We start from the raw sequence: 15,297 nt of genomic DNA on the forward strand, positions 1-15,297 counted from the left end.
AAATAATGAAAACCACTTTCACGGCTACATTATGGACAGTTAACAAGAGGCAGGTAATAGAGAATGGAAGATATGATGGAGAGACAAATATAAAGAGACACAAAAAGATAAAGAGAAGATAACTGAGAGAGATTCATGAAGTTATCAAACAAAATGGATAATTTTGTTTGTTAACTGTTACCAAACTATGACAAGAAATGTGTAACATGGGGTCTGGGGGTGGATTTTTGGTACTTGGCTCATACCTGTTGTCTCACCCCCTTTTTTTTTTTTTAACCTTGGCACTAATTAATGGTAAACAGAACCAAACAAATTTGAATGGAAAAGTAAATCAGTGCAAAAGCCCTGGAGGAAAACTCATCATACCACATTACCCAATAAAATATAAATATAAAGTGAGTGCAAATAACGTTAATAAAGTTATTGTGCAAAAAATGTTGTTATGAAATTGGGATCCAAGAGTCATACTCTAACTTGAAAATTTGCATGATTTACGAAAAATATCACTTTTTTCCTCTTATCCTTAATTCTAAAGCTATAAATACAGCTTTTATGCCACTAAATGATGCACGCTTAATAATAATTCAAAAGACTTCCCTCAAAACAATGTACTTCTCTAACTCTATGACATGAAATCACCTGTTCCTTAATTTACCTGAAAACTATTTACTGCGTTTAAAGGATAAACAAGAACACTATCTGTTACTAGAAATAGAACACTGGCACTTAAGTACATGAAAGAATAATTTTAAAATTTTTACAGAAACATGTCAGTGCTCAGATTCACATATAATTATAGTTTTGATACATGGCAATGTCAATATATATATCAAAGAAAATGAAAGACCTCAGAGACGAAAGAAAATTTGGTAAAAATTATGCTGTGAAAAACCAGTAATAAGCAAGGTATAATTATGTAGTGAGAAACCATCACCCTTACTACACAAGAAAAAACACATTTTCTTAAAGAACCTCTTTCAATAATTCTTGATTTCCTCTAATAAAGACTGCTGGTGTCTATGTGTTCAAGGCATTTACATTACAACACAGTGAATATTCTTTATTCTGCTTGCCCACCTTATTTTGGTTGGGTTAGTATATTTTAAAGAATTAAGAATTTTCTGGAGGAATGTTTGTAAATTTTAGAGCTATATCAGTAATGTACCATTCAGTATGAGAGTCTGTGGCTTTTACACATATCGATGGTACAGACCCATCTGGAATAACCCCATTCTATCAAAAAGCTCATTTCCTAAAACTAGACAAGGTGATGACAGAGAACAGAGCAGCCGTGTAATTAAGCGATGCCCTGCCTCTCGATGAAACCTAGAGTTGTTATCTAACAGTATTGAATTTTTAAAAAAATAAACCATGTAAACAAAAAGCAAACAACTACCTGGCTAAATGATGTAAAGCATTTAATTTAGTTGTGAAATCTTCTCAAATAAAAAAATACATAAATGATAGCATAATTTGACTTTTCAATTAAATATTCTCTAAACGTTATTCAATCACAAGAAAAATACCAATTTAAATACTTTCTCTTGAGAATGTCCAGTAATTATAATTATAGAATGTTCCACTAAAATAGAGTAAAACATTTTCTTTACCTACATGTTTTATTAAAAGCCATCTGCTACAATAATACACTGGAGAACAGACAGAAGACAGGCTTCACTCTGAGCAGCACCAACAACCTGACAAGAATAAACAGAGTGAAGCCTTACCTGTCCATACAATAATGCTCAAGAAAGCAGAGAACTTGCAGAATCTTAAAACAGGTCAGTCTCACGGCTGTTTTTATTTATATTCCAAAAGAGAGTTTTGGCAGCAACTACCAAAGTAATATTTGCAACTACTGCCCTTTTGGCTCTCTGATAGAGGTTTAAGCACATGCTCTTCTTTGCAAGTTCATACTGTTTTATATTTAGCCAATAGATAGTATTTTTTTAGTTCATGGATTCTAAAAATTAACATGCAATACCATCCTAGCACAGCACCTGGCACACAGTAAATACTCAAATATTTATTGAATAGACTCTATAATATTACTTATTAAAATTCTACTACTTCAACCCTAGGAAGCCAATTTAATATTCCCTTGTGATATCATTTTCAAATGACATATTTTCTGAAGTTTTTTACTTCACATATGTATTCTAACAAGAACAAACTTGTATTACATTCTTCTCATTTAACAAGAGGACAAGCATTGACCCATGAATAGTGGACGTAGCTTGGCAACTGGGGTAGGAGTGAGGAAAGAAAGGAGCATGCTGATTCCACTTGCAAAGGCTCCCTGTACAATCCAAGCTCAGTCACTAACTGGAGGCTGAATCATTACATAAGCCAGTCCTAGACTGCATTCCCTTCTCCTATCCTGCTCAGGCACTGAATTCCCACCTCAGACATCATCTTCCTTGTGAAGTCTTCCCAGCTCACCCAAACAGAGCTGCAACTACCTCGTCTGTATTCCACACACTTGATTAAGATACCTATTATAATCTGTATCATAATGTAAATGCAATCTATCCGTGCACAGGCTTGGCTTTCCCTAGGCTGCACTCATCAAGGGTATGAACTCTTTTCACCTACGTAGCCCTAGAAACCATAGGAAGCCTGGCCCGTGAAAGATGCTCGATAAAGACTTGCCGAATGAATGGATTAATAAGTTGATGAAAGTAATACCTGACTTGCAGTAAATGAATTAATAAGTGAATGAGACTACTATCTGCCTTGTAGCCTTGACAGTCATCAGGAGTGGTTTTTAGAGAACATCATCTGACTTTATGATATACTTCATGCATAATCACTAAAATAATAAATCATATAACCACTACAAGGTCAGGTTTTAGGATTCAAATATTCCATGATATTCACCAACCAGGGGGATAAAAAAAAAAAACCAGAAAAAAAATGTCTGACACTTTACATTTCTAAAAAGGTTCCTTCTCAATTTCATCAGCTGTTATTCACATTGTGTGCTCTTGTGAAAATTATGTGACTGGAAGCAGTCTAACATACTTAACATATTAACATATTAACATAACTTAACATACTAACATATTAAAGTAGAAGTATAGACTGACACCAATATCCATTATAACTGTTATCATGTTCATGATGTATTATCACATTGGTAAAAATAGTAGAAGCTAATCTCAAATACTTACTGTGTGCCCAGCACGTTATCATCTTATTTAATTTGAATCAGTACTACTATCTCTGCCTTATAAATGATTAAACTGAGGCTTAGAAAGTTGGGATAACTTTTCAAGATCATAAATTAATACATGGGAGGGGTGAGACTCAAATTTAGCTGAATCTAGCACTAGAACTTAAATCCTGTAAAAAGAAAGTGTGTGTGTGTGTGTGTGTGTGTGTGTGTGTGTGTGTGTGTACACATGTACACATACACACAGAGAGATACTTCTTAAAGAAAATATTCCTTTGGAAAAAACAAGAACTCAAATGGTAGGAAAATGGCTTATGATGATGTTATTTCTGAAAGCTTATCAAATTAAAAACTTGTTTTGATTTTAATAAAGTGTAAAGTATGAATTTTACAAATCAGATCACTTCTACAAAAGAGCACAGAAATGTAATACAACATTTGCTATGTTATGCAAATGATAATCAGCACACTTGATGGATAAGCTATACCACACGTGTCATGTAATTACTGAAATTACAAATACAGTTCTGTAAAACAACATAAATTCAAGTTGCCCTAAAACACACATAACCTCCTCATGTCAAAAGGTTGCTAATATGTGAAAATGTAATCACTACTCAGTGGCTCCTCAAACTAGATATTAAGATTTAATCCTCAGTTCACAAGTTCTAAATTCTGTTTGATCCTATAGGGTCACAATCCTTCTCGCCTCAAAATTATGAAGAATGCTAATTTCATAGGAATCACATGAAATATTAACTATAAGCAATAAAGAACTTAAGACTTCAGAAATATGTGGTACGAGCCTGTCACTGATCTGTCAACAGTGGCGATGCCCTCAGCCCCTGGCAGAAATCATGCAGCAGCAATGGCTGAAGCCTCAGTTCACTTTAGGACAGACTGTGCAAAGACCCATCCTAAAAGGATTGGTTGAAGTTAGGTGTTTTAGAACTTTTCTATTACTGGAGCACCTGGCTGGCTCATCGGTGTAGCATGGAACTCTTGACCTCAGGGTTGTGAGCTCGAGCCCCATGTCAGATGTGGAGACTACTTAAAATTTTTTTACTGGTTCTATCATTCCTTCCCTACATAATATTAGGTCCTTGGTAGGGTTTTTATGAAACAACTATTTGTTCAAGCTGAACCATTTCATTAACTAACCTTGAAGTATTGTCATTTCCTTGATAAGACAGGAAGAATTAACTGGACCAAAAGAAGACACTACCAACTGCTGAACCACGACCAACAAATAGCAAATACTGGAGACACTTCTTACTGAAAATCCTCTGGGTATTCATTTCTTTCTACTGAGTGGCTGGTAAGCTTACATGTATTCACCACCAAAGTACATACATATACTCTTGGCTATAAGCACTTGATGCCTAATGTTTACCTGTAAACATACAAAAAGGACAAAATTGTTTTTTAAGATATTGACATTCATCTTTTATCATCTTTGGCTAGAAGCAAGGAAGACAAGGGAACTGAAAATACCACTGTATTTCCTCCCACAGAAATGTTATAACTTGAGAGCTTGAATAAAGGAACATTATTGGAGCCACACATTTCTATACTGTTTATATTAAAATGTTGTTTTTGATAAATTGCACTGTCAACAATAGAATTAACATTAAAAATTTTATGTAGTTGAATAGACACTTCTCCAAGGAAGACATCCAGATGGCCAACTGACACATGAGCAAATGCTCCACATCACTCATCATCAGGGAAATACAAATCAAAACCACAGTGAGATACCACCTGACACCTGTCAGAATGGCCAACATTAACAACTCAGGCAACGATAGATGTTGGCGAGGATGCAGAGAAAGAGGATCTCTTTGGCACTGCTGGTGGGAATGCAAACTGATGCAGCCACTCTGGAAAACAGTATGGCGGTTCCTCAAAAAACTGAAACTAGAACTACGCCACGACCCAGCAATGGCACTGCTAGGCATTTATCCACGGAATGCAGGTGTGCTGTTTCGAAGGGACACATGCACCCCCATGTTTACAGCAGCACTATCAACAATAGCCAAAGTATGGAAAGAGCCCAAATGTCCGTTGATGGATGAATGGATAAAGAAAATGTGGTGTACATATATATATACATACAATGGAGTATTACCCGGAAATCAGAAAGAATGAAATCTTGCCATTTGCAACTACGTGGATGGAACTAGAGGGTATTATGCTAAGTGAAATTAGTTAGTCAGAGAAGGACAAAAATCATATGACTTCACTCATATGGGGACTTTAAGAGACAAAACAGATGAACATAAGGGAAGAGAAACAAAAATAATATAAAAACAGGGAGAGGGACAAAACGGAAGAGACTCATTAATATGGAGAACAAACTGAGGGTTGCTGGAGGGGTTGTGGGAGGGGGGATGGGCTAAATGGGTAAGGGGCATTAAGGAATCTACTCCTGAAATCATTGTTGCACTGTATGCTAACTCATTTGGATGTAAATTTTAAAAGATAAAAAAAAATTTATGTAGTCATAAATGTATAAACTGAATGTGGAAATATGTATTATATTACCTTAAATTATACAGTTAGTCAATCTCTAGTGGTAATTTTTAAACATTTGCCATCCTAAAATAAATTACTAAGCTTAATTTTTATAATAAATTATTCCACAACATACCTCAACTATTGCCTCTATTAACAGCTATCTGCAGCAGAGAAAGGTTAAGTGTCTATCCAATATCTATTTTCTCTTTTCTTCCTTATTAAGCCCATATTTTGGGAGGTGGAGGAGAAGAGCATTGTGACCACTTTAAAAAAAAAAAAAACTCCCAGCTTTCTAGGGAGATTGTAGCCATGTAACAGTACTTTGGCCAAAAAGATTAAGTGAAAACTGCTATTTAGGTTTAAGGGAAAGCTCTTTAAAAGGGCAATAGACTTGATCAGATTAGCCAAAGAGAGGTCCAGCCTCAGTACAGGATCATGGAAGATAACCTCTAAACCCCTAGAATTTCCCAAATGATAGGAGTGTCTTTTTTTAATTCACGGTGGGCCCCTCCAACAATCTGATAGTTTATGCTAAGGAGGCAACTTATGGTAGGCCCCTAGATAGTTTAGGTTAAAAAGAGGACTCAGCACTGGGGGCTAACCAAGCCAGAAAAACCAAACACGTGGTTAGAGGTGTTGAGTCAGGTGATATCAGCCCAACTTCAGGGAAGGGGAGAAGAGAGAGCTAAAGATTGAGTTCAGCTAGGTGGGTGATGATTCAATCAATCATGCCAATGTAACGAAACCCCATAAAAACTCTGGAGTCCAAAGCTTGGTAAGCTTCCTGGGTTAGTGATCTTCCAAGTACGTACTAGCACGCAGTGATGTGGGAAGGATAATGTGTCCCTGACGACGATGCAAGCTTCATATTCGGAACCCTCTCAGTACCAGATTCTGCCCTATGTATCTCGTCCCTCAGCTGGTTCTGGTTTGCATCATTTTGCTTTAAAAAAAAAAAAAATCCTGCAATTGTAAGTATAACATTTTGCCATACCCTTAGAGGCATGACAACAAGGTGACAAGCAAATGCCAAGTATATTCGAGTTTAGTCAGGGAAAGAGAGATTTAATGTAAGAACTTAGGTACTTAAGTACTGGAAAAGCTGGAAGACCAGAACGCTGGGGACACTACTGCTAACTTTTAGGTTGGCCAGCACCACTATGGTCCAGAGAATCAGGGGGCTGCTGTTGCTTCTCAAGTTAAGAAACTGCAGGAAACAGGAACTATAGAACGAAGGCAGGTGATTCAGAATGGAACACCTAGAGGCAGGTGCCAAGTCCCACAAGCGGCAAAGCCTGGGTATCTGTCTGCTACTGCCAGAAGCAGAAAGTAAATCACTGCCAGGTTCCAGAGTAAAAAAGAGTCTGAGAATACTTTATTCAATGAAAACATTTTTTTTTGTCATTCTGCCTCTTGATCTTAAACTTCTTCCTGCAAATTGTATATTCAAAATTACCATGGTGCTTCATATATGGTAAAGCTTTTATCATATGTATGACAGACACTGAATTGTTGGGAGTTCATAAATAATATCACGGGAGACTTATTATTTATTTTTCTCCCAAAGTCTGAAATCCTAAAAGACATGAATTTTAAAAGCTTCTTAGTAGAGAAAGGGATATGGCAGTAGCGGCTACTCTATAAGCAGCTATTAAAAGTATATAGTTTGAGGAGGGCACCTTTTGGGATGAGCACTGGGTGTTGTATGGAAACCAATTTGACAGTAAATTTCATATATTAAAAAAAAAAAGTATATAGTTTGTTTTTTAGATAAAAAAGTGATCTGACACCCAGAGATATGGTCTCTGGGTATTTTTCCTCAGACACCTCCATTAATAAAAACTTTTCTGGGCATAAACTTCCAATACATGTGTACTTATTTTGCTCATTTTTATTATGTACACAGTAGCACTTGTGCTAATATAGATCTACATAGAAATGTAGATAGGATATAAAATAAGGTAAAGACAATGAAAAAGTTATGCTTCACAAAAATATTATTCAATATTAAACATGGGTCATTTTTTAAATGTTTTATTTTGTGTAATTTTTCTACTGAGATATACTTCACATAACATAAAATTCACCATTTTAAAGTATACAATTCACAATGTTGTACAACCATCACCACTATCAAAATCCAGAACATTTCTATCACCCCCAAAAGCAACCTCATACCTGTTAGCACTCCCAATTCTTCTAACCCCCATCCCATAGCAATCATTAGTCTACTTCCGGCCTCTCTGCATTCGCCTATTCTGCACATTTCATGTAACAGAATCATACAATAGGAATTATCTGTTAACATACTTGTTTAGCAGTTTATGAAACAATAATTTGAAAACCTGCTTCAAAATCAGTTTTCTTGAGTCACAGTTTTAATCGTTATCATATCTGAGAAAGACTTCTAGAGATCCAGAGACCCAGAGGGCACCATTTTTTTTTCAGTCCCACCCAACAATCATATTGTTGAAATTTGGTTAGGAAATCACTCATTTTCTCAAATGAGTTTTCTTATCAGTAAATCAGAAGGTGTTATATTTTTGTATTAACAGTCAGTCCCAAATTTTCTGCAACTGTTTGTACAAGTCTTAAACACATTTGGAATTTCTGATTCCAGGAAGAAGATGTTAAGAGTTTTATAATAACGCACACAGCTTTCAGTGCGACAAAATCACACAGTGATGTTTAAATCGCCAAATGTTTCAAAAGTCCTTCTCTATAACATGAACTTATTTACAGAGGTAGTTGCTTTGTCATCCATTATCACATTAATTCTTACTTGAAGGGACAGATTAGTGGGGTTTTTGTTTTGTTCTGTTTTTTTTAGTATCTTGATATGTAACATTCTGTGATAGCAATCTCTTTAAACCACACATATACCCTGTGGGGGCGAAGTTAAAACTAGACAATCTTTAAATCCACATATTTGAGCACGCGCAAATTGCAAGAGAAGTCTAATATCATGAAAGTGCATGTATGAGTGTGAGCACCACTGTTATTCCTTCCCAAGGTGCACAAGCCCCTTCTTCCATCAGGTCACTCCTGACTCACATGGGACAAATGGCCACTGGACTTAGTCAAGTCTCAGTACTATGGCACAGAAAATATTAGTATAGCTGAATATCCTTTGTGTTGCAACTTAAAAAAATACAAATGGAACTTTAGACATCCCCCCCAACACACACACATCAATGGATCATCTCGCACATTCCGCTGCAGAACACACTAATTATAAAAAATGATAAAGGTTTTTTTTTTTTATAATCTGAATTTAGCAGTGACTGAATATACTAGGCACTCAGAAAATATCTGCGAAAGGGAGGGAGGCCCAAACGGAAGTAAGGGAAGAAGGAATTAGAGGGGCTAAAGAATCTGAAAAGTTGATAAATCCTGAGGAACGAAGACTTGGTTAGCAAAAACATCTCATTTATGAATAGAGATTTTTAAATCTATGATTTAGAGTAGAGTAAGAAATTAGGAGGTGAGACCTATGAAGAGATTCTAGGACTGAAGCTTATCTTTGTACATGCTCTACCATCAGTTTTTTGGACATAAGCACAGGAATTTACATTGGAACCAGGGACTCCTGACAGAACAGGGATCTGGGCAACTATCTACATCATTTAAGTATAAGATTACACAAGCACAGGAGGCCTTTTAATTTCATTTTAAGTTAATTTGATTTCAAAATTATACTCGAGTACAAGCATACTGTGTACAAATATAACTATATAAATCTCGTATAATAAGAAAGGTTAATTGAAAACACTTGAAATATAAATATATTCCATTTCAACAAAAAAGTGAAAGCCACTATCCACTATCCACTATCCATCAAATGCTCAGAACAAAAGGCAGAACTATTTGCTGCACAACACTGATAGTTTTTAAAGAAGTTCAAAACATTTATGACTTACTGCACCTATGAAAACAATATTTATTTAATATGTTGTCCAGTGAGAAGAATATGAAAAAAGCTTCCTACCTTTGTGATAAGAAGTCGGTATCTATCCAGCATTGTCTGGTTGTCATGGCAGCCTGATAGTAACTGCCATACCTCTGCCCTCAATGCTTCAGGGACACCGCTCTTCACCAGAGTGGACAGCCCCTTTGGCCGGGCACCAAGGTTATTGTGCCTAAGAAAAGAGAACAAACCATTCATACTGTGTTTATTGCTGAACTGCTATTGTTACAGAAAGTATACTAATGAATTTATATAAAAATGGAAGCCTGGGTCAAGAGAAAAATTGGGGAGGGCGTTAAATCATAACAGTAATGTCAGCTCAGTGATGTCCTAGACATTTTTTCCCGATCCGCCTTCTTTATTGGTGAACCATGTTATTCTACCATCAAGAAAAGTTTTTACTTCCTTTCATTTACTTTCTAAAATCATCCTATGAACTTATTCAAAATAATAAATGTGTTACTTATATATTTCTGGGACACATTTCAAGGCGTAAAAAGAACCATGTGAATCTCCTGACATGAATGTAGGGCAAGTTGGCTAACAGCGTGGGTAGGACAGGGGATGGGGAAATGGGATGCCAAAAGTGGATCGCAGGCCTATCATGTCTTGTGGATACCCCTACATCCTGACCCAAAGTACTCCCTACATGAAAACCTGGTCCTTTCCTACAAAACCCACACAACCTACACAGCTCCACCTTGCTGGGGGGAGCAGCATATACTCGTCAGTCACACCCATTTCCAAGGGTGTTTAGAAAAGAAGCAAAGGCAAATATTTTTCGTCACGAAGTCAATGATGACAAAGTGTGTTACTATAATGATCCGCCCAAATGAACAAGAAACTGAATTGCACTTCCCAGTCTTATGAATATAAATTCCATTCCTTAACTTTCTCCTGGTGCCTAGCTTGAACCTGGAGCTATGTTTTATGCCTCTTTGCTCAGATTTTATCTTTACTTGTATTTGTTGCTCAGTTTTGATCTCTTAGAGTGGACCCTGGTGTAACCATCTGGATTCCAAACCTTGATGACATACACTGGTCTGGTCTAACATTCAGGCTCTAGTTTCAAGGTTTAAGCCTTAAAAGTCATAGTATCAACATCTCCATTTTCTAAAATTGGCCCACCATCTACGTCACCAGCTTCTCTAGCTTATACACACTCTTCCACCTCCAGCCCAGACCTCAGTTTTGGAGGCCCTTCCTCTGAAATATGTCCCATTTTTTCCCCATATGGTCATAATCTGGCCATTTTGGAAAAAACTGTAGTAGCTGCCATGACTCGAAAGCTCAAGTAAACTCATCCCATTAATATTTTTAATAAACCATCCAATTTACATCTATTCTGCTTTGTTTCAGCTTCTTCAAAGCAAACTTTTATATTGTTCAGTTAGAGAACCTAAGCTTCCAATTCTGACTGGCTTGAAGCAAAACAAAATTAAAGGAGGTAGAGCTTATATGATTTAACATGCTATTTACTGCACATTAGAGACCAGAGTGAAAAAAGCAAGTTTCAAAACAGTATATGTGGTATAATTTTAAATACACATTCTCTCTCTCCATCTCTCAAAATTTTATACAGTATTTTAAATACATATTTATTCTCTCTCTCCCTCCCTGCCTCCCTTGCTCCCTCTCTTTCTCTAACACATACTACTTAGAAATCTGATTTCAACCTTCATAGGAAAAGAATATAGAAGAATATACTCCAAAATATGTGTGCAATAGAATTAAGAGCAAAATTACTTCTGTTTATTTTCCTATGCTATTTGAAATATTCACACTGATCATGAATTCTTTTATAATCATACACCAAAAAAAGTCATTTCAATTCTTTAAATTTCTCTCATGGACTTAAATTAAAATGTAAGTTTGGTTAACTTTGAAAAGCAACAAAGCTAAATATGCTCCACAAAATGTCTTGAGCATATTATTCTTTTTTTTTTTTTTTAATTTTTTTTTCAACGTTTTTTATTTATTTTTGGACAGAGAGAGACAGAGCATGAACGGGGGAGGGGCAGAGTGAGAGGGAGACACAGAATCGGAAACAGGCTCCAGGCTCCGAGCCATCAGCCCAGAGCCTGATGCGGGGCTCGAACTCACGGACCGCGAGATCGTGACCTGGCTGAAGTCGGACGCTTAACCGACTGCGCCACCCAGGCGCCCCTTGAGCATATTATTCTTGAGAAGACTTACACCTAAATAAACTGACACCTGTAACTTCCTTCCAGCTGCCTCTTCTTCACTATCCAACCAAGTTTAAGATCAGCAAAAGAATATTATGCCACAAAAGAGCCAGGATAGGGGCACCTGGGTGGCTCAGTCAGCTACGCATCAGACTTCAGCTCAGGTCATGATCTTACAGTTTATGAGTTCGAGCCCCACGTCGGACTCTGTGCTGACAGCTTGGAGCCTAGAGCCTGCTTCGGATTCTGTGTCTCCCTCTCTCTCTGCTCCTCCCCTGCTCACGCTCTGTGTCTGTCTCTCAATAATAAATAAATGTTAAAAAAGAAATTAAAAAAAAAAAAGAGCCAGGATAAGTCATAAAATGATCTTCCTCACAATTTATTTGGTTCTAAGTATATATATATATTTTAATTTTAGAGAGAGGGAGAGAGCGAGAGAGAGCAAGTGAGCATGCATGGAGGAGCAGAGGAGAGGGGCAGGAGAGAGAGAATCTTAAGCAGGTTCCCCTCTCAGCATGGAGCGCTACCCTGGGATCATGACCTGAGCCAAAATCAAGAGGCAGATGCTCAACCAACTGAGCCACTTAGGCACCCCTGGTTATATTTTTGAACTGGAAAAACATTGGTAGTTTGAGGGTAGCAAGTTTCTGTACTCTTTGGGTAAAAAAACTGAGTTAACTAAAAACAACAGTGTACAATGGTCTAAGCTCACTTCCTCTGAAATTAAACGCAAATATCTGAATTTTAAGTCCCATAATATATAAGGAGAATTCAAAGTAATTAAGTATATCATACGTTACATGTTCTATAGAGATCAATAAGTCATTACTGTGTACCTACAGCTATTAAAACTCCAATACAGGGCACCTAGGTAGCTCAGTCAGTTAGCATCTGACTCTTGATTTTAGCTCAGGTCATGATCTCATGGTCACGAGATAAGAGCCCCACATCAGACCCTATGCTGAGTGTGGAGCCTGATGGGATTCTCTCTCTCCTCTCCTCTCCTCTCCTCTCCTCTCTCTGCTCCCCATCTGTTCATGAGCTCTGTGTCTATTAATTAATTACTAATTTAATAAGAAAAAATAAATAAACTCTAATATATACCTCCCATGTAAAAGAAACCTTTCTTCAATGCCACATAACCCTCTGGATATCATACAGTCTCCTACTTTGCAACAACAAATTTCTCAAAAGAGTTGTTGTATACATATTACCTCTATTTCCTTCTCTCCCACTCATTCCTCAACTGAGCTCAACATGGCTTCTGTATCTTTCCTCAGTTTTCACGGAAGTAATACACGACCTCTCTCCATGCCACTAAGTTCTAATCCTTTCACTGTGGACCACTTTGCTTCCTTTGGCTTCAATGACAAAGCCCTCTCTCTTACCCCCCAAAGACCCCACTACTGTTCCCTCTCCTCTATTAACTTCCCAACTGTTCCAAGGGCTCTCCACACTTTTCTCAGTGGTATACTTTTCATCACTCTCTCATCTCTGAGTGTTTGCACCCATGCCCATGTGTTCTGAGCTCCAGAGGCTCAAAGTTCCTCAAAATCACCATGTCCAAATCTGAGCCCATATTTTCTTCCTAAAACTTGTTTTCCAGGGTATCCCATCTCAGTGACTGTCACCACAACCTATCCAAATAAGAAAGCAGGAATTACTGTTTACATTGCTCCCTGCCATATAATCCATTAGTAATCCATCAGTAAGTCCAAATTCCATGCACTTCTCCCTGTGTCCACTGTCACCAATTCTATTCATTCTAGAATTGCAACAGCCTCCTAATATTCGCTTGTCCTACTATGATATGTTTTCAGTACTGCTGACAAAAAGGTTGATTAAATACTATGTTGGTTCAGATTATTTTGTGTAATGATTTATGTAAGATTTTATATTTGGGATATCTTTTCCTAAACATGCATATATACACATGCATACGCATATCCTTAATGAACTCTTAACCATAATATGATTCAACTCAATCAACATTCAACTTCTAGCTGACCCTCAGCCTTCTGTCTGACCAGACATTATGGGAAAAGAATCTTTTCTCCTCTCTTAAAAACGCAGGCTAGGCTCCCTTTATCTTTATAGACTGACATTTGAAAGGAACTAGGTCCCTCATAACACTGCATGATTAATAGCTTTAATTTACTGATTATCCTGGTAATGATACAACAATTAGATTGCATACAGCACCCTAGTACTTAAGGGGCACTAAGGGACATTAAGCCAAATGCTACTAGTATACATCTATGACCAGGGAGGACCCATATGAAATAGCAATTTATAGAAATAATCATTGCTTTTGGTATTTCTGATAAAACTACCTGATTAATAACTACATGTGGACATTACTTTAATAAAACATTAACCACAGCTATTAAGAGACTTAGAAATAGGCAACTAGTTATTGCTTGTGCTGAACCATGGCACTACATACGAGAGGTATCTAATTATTCAAAAAGTCACAGATAAAGCAGATATATACTAAACATACAGTAATCAGGTAGTTTTTAATACATAAAAATAAACTCCACAAAAGAATCCGCAAGAATCTCTGTCTTCTTTATTTTTGTGCCCCAGTACCTGGAATAGTGCCTGGCACATAAGAAGGCATTCAATACATTTTAGACAAATGAGAGAATTATAGAATTAAATTAATATGATCAACTACTAATGCTAAGAAAAAAATGCTTTTTTAAAAGCAAACGTTCTCACCGATTTTAATAAGATCACAGAGCTGCCATGTGTTCACCTAGTTACCTTTGAAAGAGGCATTTTTCTTGAAACTATCTGGGCATATAAGAACTTCTTCTATTTTTAAAACTGTCCGGAGAGAATTTTAAAGGGAAGGTTTCATTTCTAACAAAAACCACAAAGAAATCAAGAGATGAGAAGACAAGCCATTGAATGACATTGAGTGGTCACTGTCGGAATTAGGGCAATTTTGACAGAAGGGCGGTGGAAGTAGGTGGCTAGAAGATACAAGAACGTGAGGGCAGCAGCCTCACCCGTTTTAAAAGTTCTCTCAGGAAAAGGACTAGCTAGAACTGAAACTGCAAGATAGGGATTTCTCCTTTCCCCAACAGTGAGAAGATTTAAATCTGTAAACCTAGGTTTTGCTTAAACAAGCTACATTTTAAAAAGCTTCAGGAAAAAAAAGACAGATTAAAGCTTATTCTGAAGATCAAGAGCACATATTTTGCTTTGGTTTTTGGTTTTTGGTTTTGTTTTGTTTGTTTTTAACAGGACTTTTCTTCAGTTGAAAAAAAGGAACGTTCTGTTAATGTGAAAAGGAAGAAAGCTATGACTGTTCACGCTTAGTGATTCTAATAGTTCAGGTTTCCTCTGAGTTTATACTCTGTTTTCCGAGCAGTCTGTCAATGCTTTGTTAGGCTGAGACCACTAATTAAGACAACACTTATCCACTTTGAGAAGTATGGCCA

The 15,297-nt window shown here is 36.9% G+C and overlaps 1 protein-coding gene across 6 annotated transcripts in view; it reads right to left on the bottom strand.

Moving 5' to 3' along the window:
- The window catches only part of RABGAP1L (RAB GTPase activating protein 1 like), a 753,664-nt gene that overhangs the window by 517,544 nt on the left and 220,823 nt on the right, over positions 1-15,297 (bottom strand). For all 6 annotated transcript variants that reach the window (XM_053909255.1, XM_053909254.1, XM_053909257.1 and 3 more), the window contains one exon: positions 9,681-9,831. In XM_053909255.1, coding sequence (XP_053765230.1) covers positions 9,681-9,831 — 151 coding nt within the window. The remainder of the gene's footprint in view (positions 1-9,680; positions 9,832-15,297) is intronic.

Source organism: Panthera pardus, unplaced genomic scaffold (assembly GCF_024362965.1).
Source record: "Panthera pardus isolate Hobbes unplaced genomic scaffold, ASM2436296v1 HiC_scaffold_21, whole genome shotgun sequence".
NCBI classification, from domain to species: Eukaryota; Metazoa; Chordata; class Mammalia; order Carnivora; family Felidae; genus Panthera; species Panthera pardus.